This window comes from Oculina patagonica, chromosome 1 (genome assembly GCF_052425735.1).
Source record: "Oculina patagonica isolate OP01 chromosome 1, crgOcupat, whole genome shotgun sequence".
NCBI classification, from domain to species: Eukaryota; Metazoa; Cnidaria; class Anthozoa; order Scleractinia; family Oculinidae; genus Oculina; species Oculina patagonica.
In genome coordinates, this window is record NC_135758.1 from 5624899 (window position 1) to 5645239 (window position 20341).

The 20341-nt window shown below is 40.7% G+C and overlaps 1 protein-coding gene across 1 annotated transcript in view; it reads left to right on the forward strand.

Moving 5' to 3' along the window:
* Positions 1 to 1188: 1188 nt before the first annotated feature.
* LOC144644611 (fibrillin-3-like) overlaps positions 1189 to 20341 on the forward strand; it is a 45451-nt gene continuing 26298 nt past the window's right edge. Inside the window, exons 1-28 of the mRNA XM_078504135.1 lie at positions 1189 to 1192; positions 1369 to 1494; positions 1679 to 1801; positions 1962 to 2108; positions 2310 to 2360; positions 2874 to 2999; positions 3675 to 3824; positions 4855 to 4932; positions 5128 to 5250; positions 5925 to 6053; positions 7330 to 7449; positions 7834 to 7956; positions 8277 to 8399; positions 8970 to 9098; positions 9618 to 9743; positions 10631 to 10753; positions 11783 to 11905; positions 12953 to 13078; positions 13415 to 13537; positions 14129 to 14251; positions 14379 to 14522; positions 15208 to 15276; positions 16132 to 16257; positions 16934 to 17062; positions 17477 to 17641; positions 18099 to 18269; positions 18784 to 18909; positions 20161 to 20280. Coding sequence (XP_078360261.1) covers positions 1189 to 1192; positions 1369 to 1494; positions 1679 to 1801; positions 1962 to 2108; positions 2310 to 2360; positions 2874 to 2999; positions 3675 to 3824; positions 4855 to 4932; positions 5128 to 5250; positions 5925 to 6053; positions 7330 to 7449; positions 7834 to 7956; positions 8277 to 8399; positions 8970 to 9098; positions 9618 to 9743; positions 10631 to 10753; positions 11783 to 11905; positions 12953 to 13078; positions 13415 to 13537; positions 14129 to 14251; positions 14379 to 14522; positions 15208 to 15276; positions 16132 to 16257; positions 16934 to 17062; positions 17477 to 17641; positions 18099 to 18269; positions 18784 to 18909; positions 20161 to 20280 — 3346 coding nt within the window. The remainder of the gene's footprint in view (positions 1193 to 1368; positions 1495 to 1678; positions 1802 to 1961; positions 2109 to 2309; positions 2361 to 2873; positions 3000 to 3674; positions 3825 to 4854; positions 4933 to 5127; positions 5251 to 5924; positions 6054 to 7329; positions 7450 to 7833; positions 7957 to 8276; positions 8400 to 8969; positions 9099 to 9617; positions 9744 to 10630; positions 10754 to 11782; positions 11906 to 12952; positions 13079 to 13414; positions 13538 to 14128; positions 14252 to 14378; positions 14523 to 15207; positions 15277 to 16131; positions 16258 to 16933; positions 17063 to 17476; positions 17642 to 18098; positions 18270 to 18783; positions 18910 to 20160; positions 20281 to 20341) is intronic.

Below are 20341 nucleotides of genomic sequence, written 5' to 3' on the forward strand. Positions count from 1 at the left end.
ACGGACAGTATCGCACTACGAACTACTTTACTAACCGAATTAGTAAAGGATGCAAGGAAGCCGAAAATCTGAAATCTAAATGTAAATGACTCCTTGAGTACGTATCACCTTACCGTGCAAGATTGATTCTGGAAGCCGTCTTCATCAGTAGTAACTAGGGACAGCGAATCTTATGAAGACAAAATTTTAGCGTAAAATGGGAACTTCTCAGTTTCAGGTCCGCGAAATATTTGTCCATTAACAATAAGTTTGTCGACGTTGAAAGCGGCTGGAATCTTTTGCTTTTTGGCGTTTTTCAGGACCGGCAGCAGAGCTTTTCTCATTTCATCTATCTCCTTCGGGTAGTCGTCTGCGACACCGATCTTTAGCTCAGAGTCGATGTTCTTTACGTGTTGAAAAATACTCGTCTTATCTTTGTAGAAGCTCAGCTTTGCTATAATGGGTCTTGGTTTGTCTCTAGGCGTCTTCGAGGAACGTTTGGTGGGTATGCGGTGCACTCTTTCAAATTGTAACTTGTCAACAACTTCTTCTGTCATTTTGAGCTCATTAATGAGGAGTTGTTTTAGCACCTTTTCTGTTTCATACGAATTGTCTGCTGCTTCTGTTTCTTGGACATTGAAGAATTTGACATTGCTTCTCCTGGACTGCGCCTCGATTTTAATGTTCCGTGCCGTCTGTTTCTGCAATTGCTGGTTCATTGGACTTTCATTAGACATTTATAGACGGTGGAACAGACAGGCAGGCAGACAGACAGAAGACATACAGACATACACAGTTAAGAAACTGTATGCGCGCTGGCCTAGTGGTCAATACATCGAAATCAAGATCTTCGTTTTGTTTGCTTGGTTTCTCTACCAAGGTTAATAAATGGCATTCTCGTCCCCATAGCCCTTTCGTTTCTCTTAGCCGGCTGGGCCTTGGCACGAGGAAACAGAGGGCTCTGGGGACACAGGATTTCCAGTCCTAGATTCTAGGACTTCCGGTCTTCATGTATGCAGTCATGACGTTTCAAAAGAATGTATGCGAGAGTCGTTACGTTTTCGACTTCCGTTCAGGAATTCTTTGTTCCAAACAGTCAATCAAAAAAATTCGAATTAATTCAAAAATCCTATGTCCCCAGAGCCCTCCGTTTTCTCGTGCCAAGCCGGCTAAGAGAAACGAAAGGGCTATGGGGACGAGAATGAATAAATGGGTAACAGCACATTAATGTTGCAACCTGGAAATGAGGCTGAAGAAATCTGGGATTGATTGGCCCAGGCAAATGAATATATAAGTTTTCCGTAGACATTTGTCAGACAATCATTCAGACTATCTATAAAACTATTGAAATGCTGTTACTTATTTTTCTTATCTTTTGTTCTTTTGTAGATATTGACGAGTGCAGAGAGGACCCACGGCTCTGTCAGGGTGGAATCTGTCAAAATGTACCAGGAACTTTCTCCTGTGATTGTCCAAAAGGCTTCAAACTAAATACTGAATCAAGAATCTGCGAAGGTAATACGTTGATTATTCGCAATGTAACGCCTTTCTATTCCCGAATACTGTGGCGACAGCGCACTACACAGTCACAGGCTAGTGGCCTGAGCTGTGTGGTAGTCAAATAACCGTATTGATACGACGAAGTGATCAAACAAATGTGACAAACTTCAGTCCTGACAACTTACTTATTCTCTTTTAGACATTAATGAATGTGCACTTGAGGGACAATGTATTGACGGGACTTGTATAAACTCGCCTGGGAGTTTCCGATGTCAGTGTCCTCGGAATTACCAACTCGACGCGTCAGGCAGGATTTGTAAAGGTAACTTTAACAAACCAAAAGAGCAAAGTCAAGATATGTACTCATTCAGCACAAGGCCTCTTTCTTTTCAAGTACATTCTTGTACTCCCAATTTTCTTTCAATTTTTCAATCCTGAAGTTGTAAATGTTTTAACAAATTTTTCACATTGTTGATTTTCAGACAAGAGAACAGCACAGTGTTGGACAAAAATCACAAACAATCGTTGTGAGGAATCGATCAACGGCGACGTTCCTTTAGAAATTTGTTGCAACACCGTAGGCAAGGGCTGGGGAAGCCCTTGTGACGAATGCCCTCCCAGAAAAGGCGGTAAATTGCGTTACTTTTTTTTTGCGTGACATACTTGCTTGCATTGGCATTTTCTCTGCCTTGTTTGTTTGTTGTTTTGTTGTCGCATCAACTTCTGATTTGCTCATATGTAAGTGCCTTGGTTGTGGGTTTTACGGCAGTCACATGCAAGGGCCAACGATACAAAAACAAATATATTACTTGTTTTAATTTTGTTTTTAGATGAACGTTGTGCCCCAGGATATGCCATTCAAGACGAACCTCGCTGTACAGGTAACGAAATTACCCAGGAATCCTCAGAAAAATTAAAAGACGCTACATCCAAGAATTGAATGAGCCCGCGAATCTTGAAAGAGAGGTCGCTAAGCAACATCATTGAGTAATAGCGCCGCTCCGACGGAGCAACTGTTAGAAAATTCGTCAGCTGTTTTTGGCTTCTTCCACGAAAATTGCCAAAACTGAAAACTATTCCTTAGACTAAGGCCATACTTACATGTACATACATGTACACTTAAGTGTTATCCTGATTACGATAGAGAACTGAAGATAAAAGTATTAAGTAGAAATTTCATATACAGGATAAGTTTTAAAAATCGAAGAACTGGTTGTCCAAAACTGGTTGTCATCATTTGTACAGATCTATACAGCCAAACTTCTAAAACTGGTAAATTCTATATTCTGGATCAAGATACAAACTATTAACTGAAAAAAGTCATTTTCTCTTTGAATAACTGAGACCAGAATTTAAGGAGTTTTTAACTTAACTGTTTTAAAATTTGTCGACAGATATTGACGAGTGTACCCAGTTTCCTGGCTTGTGTAACAATGGAATCTGTCGTAACACTCTTGGAAGTTTTGCTTGTGAGTGTTCTGAAGGCCTCACTTTGGACGCAACACAACGAAACTGCGTCGGTAAGTGAACGCCGGGTCTCTTTGACTTTCTCAAGCTTTTTTGACAGTCGACTTTCGCTAACGTAAACATGTCCAGAGTAAAAATCAAACTGCGCTACACTTCTAAATTCAATTCAGTCGGGAATAGGGAGGTTTGTCAGTCGCAAGACTGTTACGTACAACCCTCGTTAAACAAAGTCGAATTATATTTTTCATTTTACAAAACAGCCCTTGGGTTTCTCATATCATGAATAAAAGCTGTCAGAAGCTGAATTACGCAAAGAACTGACTGAACAGTATCGAGTTGAGGGTTCAACAGTATGTCTATTTTCTCCTAACCTTGCCCCGATACAAGACAGTGGTGGGGGACAGGGGGGCGGGAGTCCGGGAGAATAAGGGCGGGGGGGGGGGGGCAGAAGAACAGAGGGTAGGAGGCGGAATTCCCAAGGTGGTGGGAAACGGGAGAAATTGAGAAAAATTGTGCAACATAACGCAATGTTTTGCAATAGAAATATCACAAAGAGGCAGAAACCACTAAACAAAGGCGCAGGAGCCGGGAGTTAAAGGTACGGGAAGCTAGAGGTTCAGACCCCCCTCCCAAAACACAATACACCCGGGACGAAATATGTGATATTGCATGTCATATCATGGACGTTCGTCATTTTAACACATTTCCAACAAATGTTTCTAATTTAGATCTTCGTGAAGATGTCTGCTATGGCACAGTGACCTCTAGAGGCTGTGATAAGCCATATGGCGGACGGTACAAGAAGGTTGATTGCTGTTGCTCTGTAGTTGGTGCCGGATGGGGTAATCCGTGCCAGGAATGCCCACTGGATAACACAGGTAACACAAGCAAAAAGTTTCAATCAGTTTTACTCTTGTAGTCGAAGCTCTCGTAAGCGGACACCCTCGAGACGCGAAAAAAGTGTCCGTAACTGGCGCTGGCCGCTTACGAGAATGGTTCCCGTAAGCGGCCACTAAGGGTGTAGGGGATAGATAACCTCTTACGGGAGCTTGCTCAGCTAACAATAATCGGACGGACGTAGATGACGACAAAAAAATCATTGAAATATGGTACGTGTAATTACTGTAAAATCATTGCGACGAACGGCGATGTGAAGTTGATTGATAAAAACAAGATACAGAGGTTGTTAAAGGATTTTCTTTGGGGCGTCCGCTTACGGGAGCTTAAAAACAAAGAAATAGTCTCATTCGTAATCTCTGAAAGTGTCCGCGGCTGCTTTACGGGACTGTCCGCTTACGAGAATGTAAAAATACAGAGGTTGTATGGGAGTTAAAACGGGGTATCAGACAACGCGGCCGTAAGTAGAGCTGTCCGCTTACGAGAGTGTATAATAGAATCCCGTTTTCTTGAACCTTCAGGGTAAACGAAAATTGCTTCGAGAAATCGTGAGTTTCGAAAAACCGAGGGTTCGAGACATCGAGATTCTACTACTGTATATATGCATATTCCTTAACCCGCCCCACCCCGTATATAGTTACTTCGTTATATCTGGACGTTAGTCTTGTTGTAATTTAAAATCCAAAATAGCTTCCAAGTACGTTATCATTTCTAGCTCACATCCATTTTAAGGCTGAAGATCGCCCTTTGATCAGCAGAGCGCAATTCTAAACCGGAACAGTGCAGATCGTTTGCACAAATGTCTTGACCTCCATATGTACGTCATGTAACAAGTCTCACATAGTTCAATGGTTAGAGCGTCCGACCGGTATCGACTCTCGTTGGGAGCACAGAAAAATAATTTTCTGAGTTATGTCGACTTGAGAAAGCTTTTTCATTTATTCATTTCATCCAAGTCACTATTGCACTTAATAATATTGAAGTTAATGATTATTATGCTGTTGGATTTAGACGAGTTTGAGACTCTTTGTGGCAATCGAAAGAAGGGATTCAAGATTGTTGACACTTTGACCGGTCCGCGAGTACAAGGTATGGATGTTTCTACAAATTTTATTGGTTTAAATCTAGTCTATTACTTACTTTTAACGGCCGCATATTAGTAAAGGGTATAGGCGCTTATTTACAGACTCGACAGTTAGCAACAGAATGGAAAGAGAACGTGGCACAGAAAAAAGTTTCCTCTATCAGTACTTGACGTTAACATTGCTTCTGTGTTTTCTTTAGATATAAACGAGTGTGCAATGCAGGGCATCTGTAACAACGGACAATGCGTTAACGATCAGGGAGGATTCCGGTGTGACTGCAAACAAGGATACGCCTTGGATGATGAAGGAAAAGACTGCTTGGGTAGGCAATAAAAAAACTTATCATGACTCGTCAATGCTATTGTTGAAGTGAAATATCAGTTCTTTCGTTTTTAGTGATAATTGTCAGCAGTTTTTTTTCAAGGATAAAACACTACGACGGAGTAGTCCCCAATATTTCTCAGAGGCAGTCAAGAGGGCAATCATGGGACCTCGCAAGAAAATTTCTTCGCACGAAGAGACGCAACGCGCGTATAGTAATTTTCGCACGCAGAGAGCATTTATTCTTGAGAGTATTTTAAACTTTGCGACAGGCCTAATTCACGCGAGAAAGCTTATGCCCTGACAAACGAAGGCGCAAGTAATCACAACTAGTCGCAAAACGGACTCGCAAGTTAAATCGCAAGTGCACGCAAGTTTTCAAAACGCCATTTCAGTGCTACTGCGCGTGCTGCAATTCAGTAGACAAAAACATTTGCGATGACTTCCGTTGGGTGCCCAAACGGTGAAAACTTGCGCCGACTAGCCTGCGTTGCAGACGATCTAAAGTGACATAGCACCGACTTGCGTGTAAATTTGATCTCGACCAAAGGCCAGTAAACCCAAGTCAACGGAAGTGCACGCAAGTCGTGGCCAAACGGAGACGCAAGTACACGCAAGTCCCCGTTTGGCCAGGGCCTTTAGAGTCAATTCATGTTTACTGTTGTTATTCTTCAGATATTGATGAGTGTCGCATCTCAGCCGAGTTGTGTGGTAATGGCACATGCAGCAATATTCCCGGCAGCTTTCGATGTGATTGTTTTACGGGATTTGAGAACGCTCCAATGATGATGGAGGTTTGTGTAGGTGAGTGAATAAAATTAATGTGAGAATCTTATTTTGTAATGTATAAATATAGCTTTAAAATAAAAGAAACATCCACATTTGAACCAATCTAATAATTTGTAAAGTGTCTTTTCCTCTATTATTTAAAGCTCACACATAGAATTTCAATTTTGTTTTTGGAAGGATGGGTTATAGGCTTTGTTTTTGCAAAAGTCCTTGATCTGGGCAGATTCTCTGCATATGGAATACAGGTTTATGTCGGACATCAGCTATCTTGTATAATGGTCTCTTGATAGGGGCGGATTCGTTTGGGTAGAAAGGTTCGTATAGGACATCGGTTCTCCTAGACAACGGTCTCTCAATCACGATCTGTAGAAATTGTTATACAGGGCAAAGGCTTTTTTGGAAAATGATAACTCAGTAGAGGCGGCTTTTGGGGGGATAAATACGACATCGGTTCTCTTGTGAAGTGGTTCCTTGAAAACTGAACGAATATTACTTGAGAGAAAGGTCTTATGTAAACTTACGTGCGGCATCGCGGCGGATTCGCATAGACCATTGTCTCGTACTTTACTTAGGCGCCTTTTGTATGGAAAGAGGAGGTGATGTGGGATGTTGGTGCTCTCATGTAGTGATTTCTTCATTAAAATGTCGATCGTGATAAGTAATACCTTTGTCCCTTTGTAAGCCTAGAACAACGAGCTTTGGCCTTAGTTCTTTTTCCTACTACTCAGCTAAACAATGGAATGCGTTACCTGACTGTATAAGAACATGTGACTTTACAGAGTTTAAAAGGAACATTCAGGGAATGACTTTTGTTTAGTTACATTTACTATTTTTTTTCACATTTTGCATTTTACATTTTTTTATATTATTATTATTTATTTTTCTCGAAGATATTAGCTACAATATTATTATATAATTATATTTAAAGCTACTCTAAAATTCGAGATGAAATAAAGTCTATTATTATGTATGTATGTATGTATTATGTATGTATGTATGTATGTATGTATGTATGTATGTATTATGTATGTATTATGTATGTATGTATGTATGTATTGTTGTATGTATGTATGTATGTATGTATGTATGTATGTATGTATGTATGTATGTATGTATGTATGTATGTATGTATGTATGTATGTATGTATGTATGTATGTATGTATGTATGTATGTATGTATGTATGTATGTATGTATGTATGTATGTATGTATGTATGTATGTATGTATGTATGTATGTATGTATGTATACCAGTTCAGAGAAAAACTGCGATTTGATTTATTTTTTTCTAGACATCGATGAGTGCGAGAAGAATCCGTGTGCAGACGGGACATGCGTGAATACTGAAGGAAGCTACAAGTGCATTTGTCCAAACGGCATGGAACTCATGAAAGATGGCGTCACCTGTGAAGGTTAGGAACAAGATTGAAATATTCATTCTCAGGGGCGGATCCAGGATTTCAAAAGGGGGGGGGGGGGTGGATGGCAGACCATTGGGGCCTAACCCTAACCCTAACCCTAAGTGGCGGCAGACGGCGAAACGTGGCGTAACAACAACCAGACATGAGCGAGAGCTAATTTTTCTTTCTTTATTTATTTTCTATTTCAAATAAAGTGACATTTCGAATTTTTTTTACTGAAAAATGGGTGGTGGATATCCACCCTATCCACCCCCCCCCCCCTGTATCCGCCCCTGAATTTCTATTTACTTTCTTCTATACATTTGTTTTAATGTTCGTTCAGAGAATTCAGTTTTACATCAAGACAATATCTTGTTTACGTACGCTTTTTTTCAGACAAAGATGAATGTTCCGATCCAAATAGGTGCCTTCATGGCGTTTGTCAGAATTACCGCGGAGGATATCAGTGTTTGTGTAACCCGGGTTTCGTGGTCACGGAGGACATGAAAGACTGTGTCGGTCAGTATTTTTTTTACTGTAACGGTGTCCACTACTATTTGTTCTTTTCGCTCCATTTGCAGCTGTTAATCGAGATGTCACGCAATCTGTCCTCCTACTCAGTCAAGGAGAGTGAAGGAAGAATCGTTGCGTGACACAATCTGGAGTAGGTATTGGATGAATCAGGTCGTGATTATCTTGTTGGGAGGAAATACGTCATAGCTATTTTTAACGAATTAAAAGTTGTCCTGAAGCCTTTCCTTGCAAGATTGTTATTTTATTATCAGATATTAGTTGGTTTTATAAGCATATCTTCTAATGAAGTTGTGATTTCGTGACAGATATTGACGAGTGTCAACTGGATAATGGCAACTGCACAGAAGTGTGTAATAACACGCTTGGAAGTTTTGTGTGTGAGTGTAGAGCAGGATTCACTCTACAACCCGACGGGCTCACATGTGGAGGTACGAAACATGCGCAATAAGTCTAGTTACCACGAAATCTAAACGTCTTTTCAACCTCACCTCTGGTGTTTAGTCGGCGATTAATATCAATAAAAAAAGTGGCTTGTTTTGTTTAAAAAACGAGCCTCTTGGAGCTGAAAACCTTCATCTTGTATTAACACTAAGCTTTTCCATTTTCCGTTTTTCGAGCCCAAAGCATCAAGGCAAAAAAAAAAAAATCAAGGCAGAGATAAATAACAATTACTGCTGCCTTCGTTGCGGCCTCGTTGTTGATTAAAATTCTACTTCTTTGCTTATTAACTAAAGTTCGTTTTTCAACGTAATCAGCCAAATTATGGAGACTTAGCAAACCATCAGGTTAGCATTTAAGGACACTTACCTTTCGATATATCCAATGATCAGAATAAAAATTCACATTACTGTTTTGTATACTCCTACAGTATTGGGGAGAATTAGGTTTTTTGTCAGGAAAGTTTTTTCCCTTGTTGATCAGTTCTTGTATTCTCAAACCTGCATGACTCGCTTTTCTTTAATTTTTAAAGAGGAATTTTGACTCTGATCAATCTACAGATATCGACGAGTGCTTGCTCGGCTCAGACATTTGCGGATCTGGAAACACTTGTACTAATTCCGAAGGCGGTTACTACTGCACTTGTGCGGCTGGGTACGATTCATCAGTCGACAGGAGATCCTGCATTGGTATGTGCTAATACGTCACACGTCACGTGGTAATAAGTGAACTATGACAGCGAGTAGACTATGTGCTCCGGTTTGCATGCCAGACTGACCACCTTCATGAATGGCTCCGTGTTCGACACAGATCGAACCAATACTCACATTTTGTACGGATAAGTTTTGTAATGACTGCGATTTTTACTTGAGTGTTAGAAGTAATTCCTATTTGCCTTGGTTTTGGATTGGTTTAAAAATCTCGCGCCACTTTCTCGTCTAATCAGAAGTAAAACCAAAACCAATCGCGGCTAGCTTACACGCGTTTTCCCGCGTTTCGCGTCGGCTACGTATTTGCTTTGAGTTTTGATTGGTTCACTGCATTGTCTTTTCCTTTGTGATTGGCCAAAGTGATTACTTTGGTTTTGGTTTTACGACACTCAAATGAAAACCGCTCCATGCCACTACATTATATAATGGTGATTTGGCCACAAAAATTAAAAAAAAATTTTCGCCGTTCAATGAAGTTTTTTGTGTTTCCCATTAAAGATGTGGACGAATGTCAAAATGATCCTCAGCTGTGTAGCAATGGGGTCTGCCGCAACACTCCTGGCTCGTTTGAATGTCTGTGTGGTGACGGATATGTTCTGGCCAAAGGAACAACCGCTTGCGTTGGTAAGTCAGTTCAATTTGCTGCAATTAACTTTCCACCGACAGCCGCACATACCGTTTTGCGCAGTTATTCGCGTTGAATCGCTGACATCCCTTCGTGTAGACTTGCCTCACGTCGCTCGTTTTTCTTTGCATCTATAGTTACTTAAATAAAATCGTTTGAAATCAAGCGAGAAAGACCACTTGAGAAAAATCACCTTTGAAATCGCACGCGAGAGAGAGATCGCGCGGGATTCATTTCTGTGAACGCGTGCGCGAAGGAAAACAAACAGTTAGGAAAAGCTCGTTCCGCAACGATCCTCTGCCATTTTGTTTCTCATGCCCGCGCGCGCCCTCCGTTTCTGTATCCAGCGGTCTCCTGCGAATCTAACGAGCGACTTGGAGCAAGTCTACCCTTCGTGTTCCTTCGTCGGTTTTAAGAACTCTGACGATGAATTGCGGACGTCCTTTCGACGTCGTTCGTCGGTTGTGCGGAATCTATAGTTGAATTGCCGACGTCCTTTCGTGTCCGTTTGTCGGTTGGCGGATTCTGACGATGAATCGTCGACGGCCCTTCGTCTTCATTCGTTGGCTGCACGGACTTTAATCGAATGTCTGACGTCCTATCATGGGCGCTCGTTACGGTTGCGCGAATTCTGGCGTTGAATCGTCGACGTTCTTTCCAGTTCCTTTATTGGCTACACGAACTCTGGCGTGACGTCTGCGACGTCCGTCAGGGTCGCTCGTCGGTAGCACGGACTCTGGTATTGAATGGTCGAGTCTTTTGTAGGCGTCCGTCGTCAGATCGGGCGGAACGAACATGGACAGCCTTGCTTCCGTTCTTGGGCTTTTTACAGTAGGCCTTTCGTGTGTAGTCTGTTTTCAAACGATCTGATTATTTTTTTCTCTAGATGTGGATGAGTGTAAGGTAGACCTGGCCCAGTGCGGAAGCAATGCTTACTGTACCAACACTGTGGGAAGCTTTCTTTGCAACTGTAAACCGGGATTTGCCGGAAGCGATAACAAATGCGAAGGTGAGTACGTACAATAAACTTATTCTATAACTTGATGAGAGGAGGCGCGGTGGCCTAATGGTTAGTGCGCTGGACTCCGGATCGAGTTGTCTGGGTTCGAGCCCTTGCCGGGGAACACATTGTGTTGTGTTCTTGGGCAAGACGCTCAACTCACCTAGTGCTTCTCTTCACCCAGGTGTATAAATGGGTACCGGCGAATTTAATGCAGAAATACTACTCCTATCGCTTCATGCTTCGTAAACCAGGATAAGCTCCGGCCTGAAGGGTCACTAGGCTCGTATGCAGACTTAACTTACCTTACTATAACTTGTCGAGAGTTTTGCATTACAACACATACGTACGCTGTATTGCGTTGCGTTGTGTTTTGTTTCGTTGTGTTTTGCACTGGGTTACATAGCCCTGTGTTCCGTTACTTCAGTTCCGTTTCTTACGTTGCGTTGGGTGACGTTGTATAACCGCCGCCTGGTTAGCTCAGTTGGAAGAGCGCCGGACTGCTGTGCGGGAGGTCGTGGGTTCGGGACCCCAGACCGGACCAACACTCAGGGTCTTAAAATAACTGAAGAGAATGTGCTGCCTTTGTAATTTCATCTGCAAATAGTTAGACATTCTAGTCTTCTCGGAAAAGGACGATAAACCGTAGGTCCCGTCTCCTGTATCTTCAGTCTTATAACAGGGGACGTTAAAGAACCCACACACTATTCGCAAAGAGTAGGGCACGAAGCTCCCGGTGTTGTGGTCTGGCCTTTACAATTGTGTAGTAAAATTACAGTACGTGTAAAGCGCATTTGAAAATATACATATGAAAAATGCGCTATATAAATACATTATCATTATCATTATCATTATCATTATCATTATAACGTTGTGTATTGCTGCATTGCTTTGCATTTCAAATGCACGTGTTGCTCTACTTTTTCTATTTTTTCTAAGGAAGTTTCCTTCAAGGTTTCAACTTCAAGGCTTTACCAGTGTAGGATAAAGTTCGTTTATATTTTGCACTTTCTAATATTTTCGTTCTTCACTGCTCAGATATCGATGAGTGTACTACAGGCGCTGCCCAGTGTCACTTCAATTCCACGTGTGTCAACACCCCAGGCTCTTTCAGTTGCGTTTGTGGGCCAGGTTACACAGGAGATGGCAAGATCTGCAATGGTAAGTTATGTTAACAATGAAAAAGTACTTTTTCATCTGATGACCGTTCCACTGAGAACGGTCCACTGAGATTTTTAATACATGTTAGATGCCGATCGGCGTGTTCTACTGAAAATCCGCGAATGTTGTTGCTCTCTAGTCAAGAAATACCAAAAACGTGAAGGTTTTGTACTGCAATCATTTGGTTTCTACTAAAACAAGCCGACTACTCGGTTGCTCCTCGTTGACTATTCGCCCATAGAAAACTCGGTCTTTTCGAAAAACTGTTAAATAAAATTTAGTTCTACCTTCGCGACAATTACGGCATCGTTCTCAACAATTTTTAAATCATCAGTAGTTTAGTTTAACTCTCTACAACGGTACGACGCATCACCTTGCCGCTTTCATCCCTCTGGGTGCAAGTTATTTATTGTAAATGTATTTGTATTCAAGTATCACTTTTGAATAAATCACATGTTGTTTACATATTCAGTTGCCCTGGTTGCCAATCAGCGTACATCGGCAAAACGGACAGATTTCTTTTCTTCCGAACACATGACCAAGCTACCTCTGACAAAAAGAGTGCAATTTACAAACACTCGCATGCGTGTGAACATTACGTTTTTATTCGCAATTTGATGCAATTTACTGGATACTTTACTGACATTGTTCCATCTCCTGTGAGATGTGACAAAGGATATTTCACCCAGTTAGTCCGTGATAATACAACAGTGTTAGATTGTGACAATAATTGGAAACTTCTCCTGAACAAAGAGGCATATTACATCAAACGTCTAGCACCTTCCCTCAACAGCGGACTCAAATCCAACAGAGAACTTTGTCTATTCCCAAGAGTAACCTTTTTGTTTGTCTCGTAATCTACAGTATTAAGTCCTACTTTGTACGTAAATTTTCTTAGTCTGTTGATGGTATAGCTTATACTGAAATATAACAGTTTATCAACCAAGTCGTCATTTGTTGTCTGGATATGTACGGACACAGTGAACCTATTTGGGTTATCCAATGTTTTCTAATGCCTAAAGTTACGATTTGTTTCCTCGTTTGTAGATATTGACGAGTGCCTAGTTGAGGAAAGTCTCTGCGAGCATGGACAGTGTACCAACAAGGCTGGCTCTTATGAATGCGAGTGTGAGATTGGTTACATTCCGGATGAAGATAAGAAGAGTTGTGTAGGTAATAAACGTGTCTTTGCTGTTGAAAATCATTCTGAAACTGTCCTACAGCTTGACATCTCTCTAATCCGACACTGCAGAAACGATGTCCTCCGGGAATCCCCTTTAGTGAGATCTACGCCTTAGAGAAGTCTGTCGAAAGCAAGTGTCCATAATCGATAGGTCAGCCTAGAGAGTTTTGCACCTCAGAGAGATGTCTGACTTAGAGAGGTGTCCGCCTCAACAAGAAGTCTGCCATACGGAGTATGCCGGATCTTAAAACAGGTGTTAACCTTAGAAGAAAGCCGAGTATTCTTTTATTTAGAATTCACTGTATTGCTTTTAATTACCCTCTCAGATATCGATGAGTGTAGAATGTTTCCTTTGTGTAAACATGGCCGCTGCGAGAACATGCCAGGGATGTTTCGTTGCATTTGCGATGATGGCTTTCAGCTGGATAAACAAGGAACAAACTGTACAGGTATAAGAAGCACAAACACTGAGATTACGTCAAGGAAAATAGTCCCACTTGACCAGTACTAATCTTTATTATTCAACAAATGTGCGCGCTTCCCATAAATGGTCAAAATGTTAGCATTATCTGTCATTCGTACATAACAGATATCCTGCGATATACGAAGCTGGTCAAGATTTGTCCGAAATCTTGTAAAGCGCTGCATAATTACAGTCTTTCCATCTGCAAAATGTGTTTTGTTGATATTTTGGCGAATAATAAAACAATTATCCTGCTCAATCTTGCGGAATATCGCCAGATTTTAGTCAACTCGGCCTACGGCCTCGTCGGCTAAGTATCAGGCGATATTCCGCGCGATTTCGCAGGATAATTGTTAATTATGCGCGATATCCAGTATTCTACAGTATTAAACGGGCCTGAATTTCTTAATTATAAAAGCCGTTAAGGGTCCAAAAAGCAGGTAAGCAATCCTCGACAATGGTTTGCTTGTCTTGGCTGGAGAGTTCTTAATTGTTAGCATTCAGGGATATAAAAGTGCATATTTGTACATGGACTGTTACGATTTGTTCATACTTATTGTTTTTACTTTATTTCTAGATATCGATGAATGTTCTGTGACGGGAATGTGCGTCAACGGTCGGTGCGTGAACGAGATGGGTACATACCGCTGTGAATGCGATGGCGACTTCATGCCTAACCCCGCGGGCTCAGGATGCATCGGTAACTTGATTACTAAGTATCTATTGTTGAATGTGGAATACATTTTCTAACTAGGGATTTTGACATTCACCTAAAAGACGAAATGCCCGTCATGTACATTCGTTTTTATTTTTTTTCCTCATTGCAGACATGCGCAGGGGGCAGTGTCATTTGAGTGTTGTTAATGATACCTGCATGAACCCGCTGCCCTCAGCTTACCGCGCCGTGTGCTGTTGTACGACCGGAAAAGCCTGGGGAGAGCCTTGCGAACCGTGTCCTCAGAAGGGAACTGGTAAGAATGGAATTTTGATTTTCAATAAAAGATTTTTCAAAGTGATTACGGACGAAAATTTTGTTGCCTTAATCGAATAGCCCTTTCAGATGCAATAAGCAAGCACAAAGAATTACTAAAGACAAGACTTATTCTGATCTCATTCTTTGACTTTGACAGTACTAAATTTTTTTCAGTTTTCTATATATGAAATTGACGGTGAGGGTGCAAAATGGATACGCCATTTCCGAGTTATCCTTTGCCTCTGTTTCAAAACGAGTCTTCGTGCAAAACCATTCAAATGAAAATGAGTTTTATTTGCATGAAAATGGACCTAAAGGTGAAACTCATTTTCATATGAATGGTTTCGCACGTAGACTCGTTTTAAAACAGAGGCAAAGGGTAACTCGGAAATGGCCTATTACACTGCCGATAATTTTTTACTCGAAGAAGAAATATGCATGCGTTTGGCTCAGCTGCTTTGAAATTTTGCAAATCTTGTAACATGGCCTTGAATTCCTTTCCAGTGCTGTTTCTAGAAATTTGTCAAAGTTAATGAATTAGTGGGACATTACTTGCGCTATTTGCAGTTTAAAAAAATGTCCTATAGATCAGCTTTTGATTATTGTTAACAATTTTGCTGTTGAATTTTCACCTCTACTCTTCTTCACTGCTATGATGTACATCTTTCATTTTTTTGTTTCAGAGGAGTTTCTTCGTCTGTGTCCCGGTGGAATTGGATTTGTTCCAGATCCTTACACTCTTGTCATTAAGGGTAGGATTTTTTGTAACTTATTTTTTTTTTTTTAATTCTTGAAGCATTGGCCGTTTTCACACAAGAAGACAGACAAATCGTCTTAACGGACAAGTCGTCTGACGATTTGTTCGTCTAGTGTGAATTTAAGATGGCTTTTAGACGGCTTGTCCGTCTGGACGACCAAGTCGTCCTCAAGAATCTTCTTCCTAGACAGCCAAATCGACGGCCAAATTCAGACGACTTGTACGTCCAAACTAGGCCTTTCTCGATTATGCTAGTAAAACTGGCATTTAATGCTACCAGAAATTCTCGCATAAAGCCAAAAAATTGCTAAAATAATGCCTGATTTTTTTAAAAAATGCCACTTGAATTCCAAAGAATGCTTTGTTTTATTTCAAACAAAACGTACGAACTCTTACATTATATGCTCATATCAACAACAGGTGATACTTAATAATTGTTTGTTTATAAAAATAAAAAAAATAGAAAAAAATTAAAAAGACACACACGCAAGTAACACAACACAAGTACACAAGTAACACAACGCACAAACAGTCGAAACAGACAGAAAACAATCAAATTAAGTAATCAAAATTGTGAAACATTAGGATTATTTATCCTTCTAAGTTCTGAGTGCTGAAATCTGAATCACAGTCATGAAAAATGACAGAAAATGCTAGCAATTCTTTTTTAAGAAAAAACGAAAAAAAAATGCTCGTTTTCCCTAAAAATGCCGAAAAAAATGCTAGCATAATCGAGAAAGGCCTAGTCCAAACTCGTATTCGTCCCGTTTTCACATTAAGACGATTTGTCCGTCTCTAGTGTGAAAACGGCCACTGTTTCTTACCATGTTGCGTTTTTATCTTGCTCTAGATGTCGATGAATGCAGAGAGCTCCCAGGTGTCTGTAGCCAGGGCCGGTGTGTAAACAAACTTGGAAGTTTTGACTGCTTCTGCCCCCGAGGATTTAAACACGACATTACAACTGGAAAATGTACCGGTATGTTGAAGTTTTAGGACCTTATGTTCATAAATTACATGTCCGCTTTGCCTTTTAATTTGCGTGACTAAATAAGGAGATATCTCAATTCGCGCGCTTCATTTATTTCCGCGCTAAGATTCGACTTCAAAAATTCCATACTGATGACGTAGCTAGAGTTCCGTGTAGTGCCTCTGATTGGTTGTTGCTTGATTTTGAATTTTCGCGCGCAAGTTAGAACCAATCAGAGAAGCTGGTGGAATCTTCTTACGTCATCAGTCTAATCTCTCAAAGATATGTCCAGGAATAACCGATAATGAGATGCAAGTTCTTTATGATAGGCGTAACAAAGTGTCCTCACTGACAATTGTTTGCCAAAACACGCACTATTTCTGTCAAATGTGAAATGATATGAAGATGGCCAATAACACAGTCATATATGAACTTATTTAGCAATACCTGTGTTCAATTCTAGACATACGTGATCTCTCAGGCCGGGAAAGGAATTGAGTGTGTTGATATCATCAAGCAATGCATCAGGCGATGCAACAGGGGTTTAAATGTTTTAGGCTTTACGGCTCAAATTTATGCCTATGGAACTAGCCTCGCTTTCGTCATTTTTATCAAGTGCCTGTACTATCTTAAATACGAATGCAGCATTAAAATTACACACCGTATCTTTTTTCTGTTTCTTTAGATGTTGATGAGTGCAAAGAAATTGCCTTTATTTGTGGTCTGGACGGTATATGCATCAACAAGAATGGAAGCTATGACTGTGTTTGTCCCGAGGGACAAAAACCGAACCCGATCGACAAACGCTGTGAAGGTGGGTAGCCAAACAGAATACCAGCCTGAATACTCTGATTCGTTACCATTCTCGTCCCCAAAGCCCTTTTCGCTTCTCTTAGCCGGCAGGGTCGTGGCACGAGAAACAAAGGGCTCTGGGTACAGAAGTTTTTGAATTAATTTGAATTTTTTTGATTGGCTGTGTGAAACAAAGAAATCTTGAACGGAAGTAAAAAACGCGATAACTCTCTTACACAGTATATAGAAGCATCACGGCTGTATACATAAAGACCGGAAATCCTAGAATCTAGAACTGGAAATACTGTGTCTCCAGGGCCCTTTGTTTCCCGTGCCAAGGCCTTTCCGACTAAGAGAAGCGAAAGGGGCTTTGGGGACGAGAATGATCCTTTATCTGTATTTGATTTCAATCAATTTCTTTGCTCATATCTTACAGACAAGCGACCACAGGAATGTTACATGGACGTGGAAGGCGAGACGACTTCAAATCCAGTTTGTAAGGGCAAGTTTTCAAAGAATGTCACACGGACTGACTGCTGCTGTACAGGAGTGGGCGTGGCCTACAGCTCTGAGTGCAAGCTGTGCCCCAAAAGAGCATCAAGTAAGATTTAACAAACAAATTCTCCTAAATAATATCCATACATTTCCTATGGTTCATGTTGGAAGTATTTGGTTGTATGTCAAGACGATTTCTCATTAGAATAAACCATTTTTTCTAATTCTCATGGCCTACATTCTTATGTTTCTATTGAATTTGTGGAGAGAAGGTAGATTTTGATCAATGCTAATATTGAAAACGCAACAGTGAAAAGTATCGGGCTCTTGCCAGGCGTTGAACTTTTTGACTAATAGGCGTGCAATTTTTCGACGCGTAAGGTATTTGACTAACGTGGCTTTTGATTGGCTAAGAACTGGATAAACCAACAAAAATCATCCACAACGGTTTTTAGAAACGTCACGCAACAACCCTTTTACAGGGCAGAAGTTTTGCGTGACACACGAAAAAAGGCTGTGAAGGAGACTTTTCTAACTTGACATTTAATGTATTTTTCCTGCAGTCGAATGGGTGGCGTTATGCCTGGGTGTAAAGTTTGTAACACCAACACCAAGTGGAAGTCTTCAGGTGACTCCGTCCTCACCCGTCCCTCCTGAGGTCGTTCACTCCACTGGCATTACATTCCCAGGTGGCACCACGACACAGCCAACCACGGCAGCTCCGCAAATTAAAAGTAAGGGCAGAAATTAAGCGAAATCCAGCGCTTGACCTCACGTGGGTACTCATTTGTGTTTTCCTCGCTTGTTCAAAACAAAACAGAGCGCGGTCGAGGCGTTTTATTTGTTTCCAGTTTCTAGCCAAGTTTACACAGCAGAAAATGACGACCAAATTTGGTAAAACGTAACAATTACCACTTAAAACCGTAAGGAGCATTCCAATAACTTAACAAATACAAAAGAAGGTACAGTGAAACAAAAACTAAACCAGATTAAAACGGATTGGAGGACAAGGTTTTGAAAAGCTGATAAGCTATAGCTAAACACTTTTCAAATTTTATCTTCTTTGCTTTTAACTTTTATTTATAACGCCAGGGAGACATATTTTTTTGTAATGTTGGAAGCTATGGGTCTTTCATTTAGATCCACAGATCGAAGTAATTTTTTTGCTAAAATTAAGGTTCATAGCAATTAACTTAGCCACGACACAAGCCTTTAAATAATTTCCCATAACTGAACTTCTTATTGTAGGGGTCAATGAGTGCGAACTCTTCCCCGAGCTGTGTTTGTACGGGAAATGCATCGACACACGAAACAGCTACCGCTGTGAATGTCCTCGTGGCTACACGCTTGGTCCTAGAGGAGTCATGTGTAAAGGTAAATACAGCATTTATGGACTGGGAAGTAACCTGGTGATAAGTAAAACTTAATTTTCGGATTCGGCGTTTTAAATCATCCTTGTTCTTTTCTGGTTTGTTCATATAACCTCTTAAGTGTTTCAATTCGTTTCTGCCATCTGTTATTATTTTGGAGTTTCACTTCAATTTAAGGTATTTTTATACAGATGAACCTCTAATACGGACACCGAAGAGACAGAGTTTTTTTTTTTTTTGCGAAATCGTTTCCATTTTTTTTTTCTTGCTCCTTTTCCTTTCGTTTCTCTCGGCTTTGTTATTTCCACTTCTTTCTACTGTATCCGTCCTTCCTTTAGACCAAAAAAGTTTTGATCAAAACATTGGTAAATCCTGAAAAGAGGACCTCGATCTTTTACAGGTGTTTTGGCCTGTTTAAGCGCCGATTTTGCACTAAAAAGTGATTGACTTTTTCTCGATTAGCTCTGTCAGGATACGACCGATACACAAAATGAATAGTTCTTTGAAAAGGTCAAACCTAGCTCTATCAGATGCTTATCACTAAAATCTGCTGATTTTCAAATTGATGACGTCACAAGTGGTTCATTGACTGCTCCTCCAAATGTCGAGAAAAGTCGACTTTAGCAGTGAAAGAGTTAAAGAGGTGTCCGTAGTATAGGGGTCACCATACCACAATGACGTCACTTTAATGACTCCACTGACAGCGTGAAGTGTTTAGAAACCAACATGAGGCCCATGCTCATCTTATTTGATTAATATGCAGCATTGATTGATTGTCTATTAGTAAAGTACTACACTGTACATGTCAGCTACTTGTACTGTGTTCGAATCACTGTTTTCAAACGAAATGATTCACAACGCAGTGCTGCATGTAAAAATGTAATATTAAGCATGCGCACAATTCTGAAAACATCTAGAGTGAAGAAAGCGTTGTTGCGCTTGTAACCACAAACAGAAAATAGTATTACATATGCAATCAATACCTGACCTGATCGCCAGAGTGTCCGTAATAAAGAGGTTTAGTTTATATAAATTTGCTCCCTGGGGCCGAGTTTTAGTGTCCGTTGTCCGTATCAGAGACAGTCCTTATTACAGAGATTTTTTCTAAAGAAAACAGACGAGAATTTTGTCGGGACCGGACATCGGAGATTGTCCGTAATAGATAGGTGTCCGTAAGGGGAGGTTCGACTGTAGTTTGATGTATCTTAATTAGGTTGTAATTGGGTTAATAATTTTGTCTTCTCTCTGAAAACAGACGTGGATGAATGTAAGCTGTCTCCGTGTAAGAATGGCACTTGTTTGAACACGTTTGGCAGCTTCCTCTGCACTTGTCCAAAAGGATCAAAGCTGGACATTACGGGTCTTGCCTGCACAGGTCAGTAAATTAAGCCAAATTGAGCGCTTTTCACTTGAGTGTCCAAAGCAATTTGCATTTT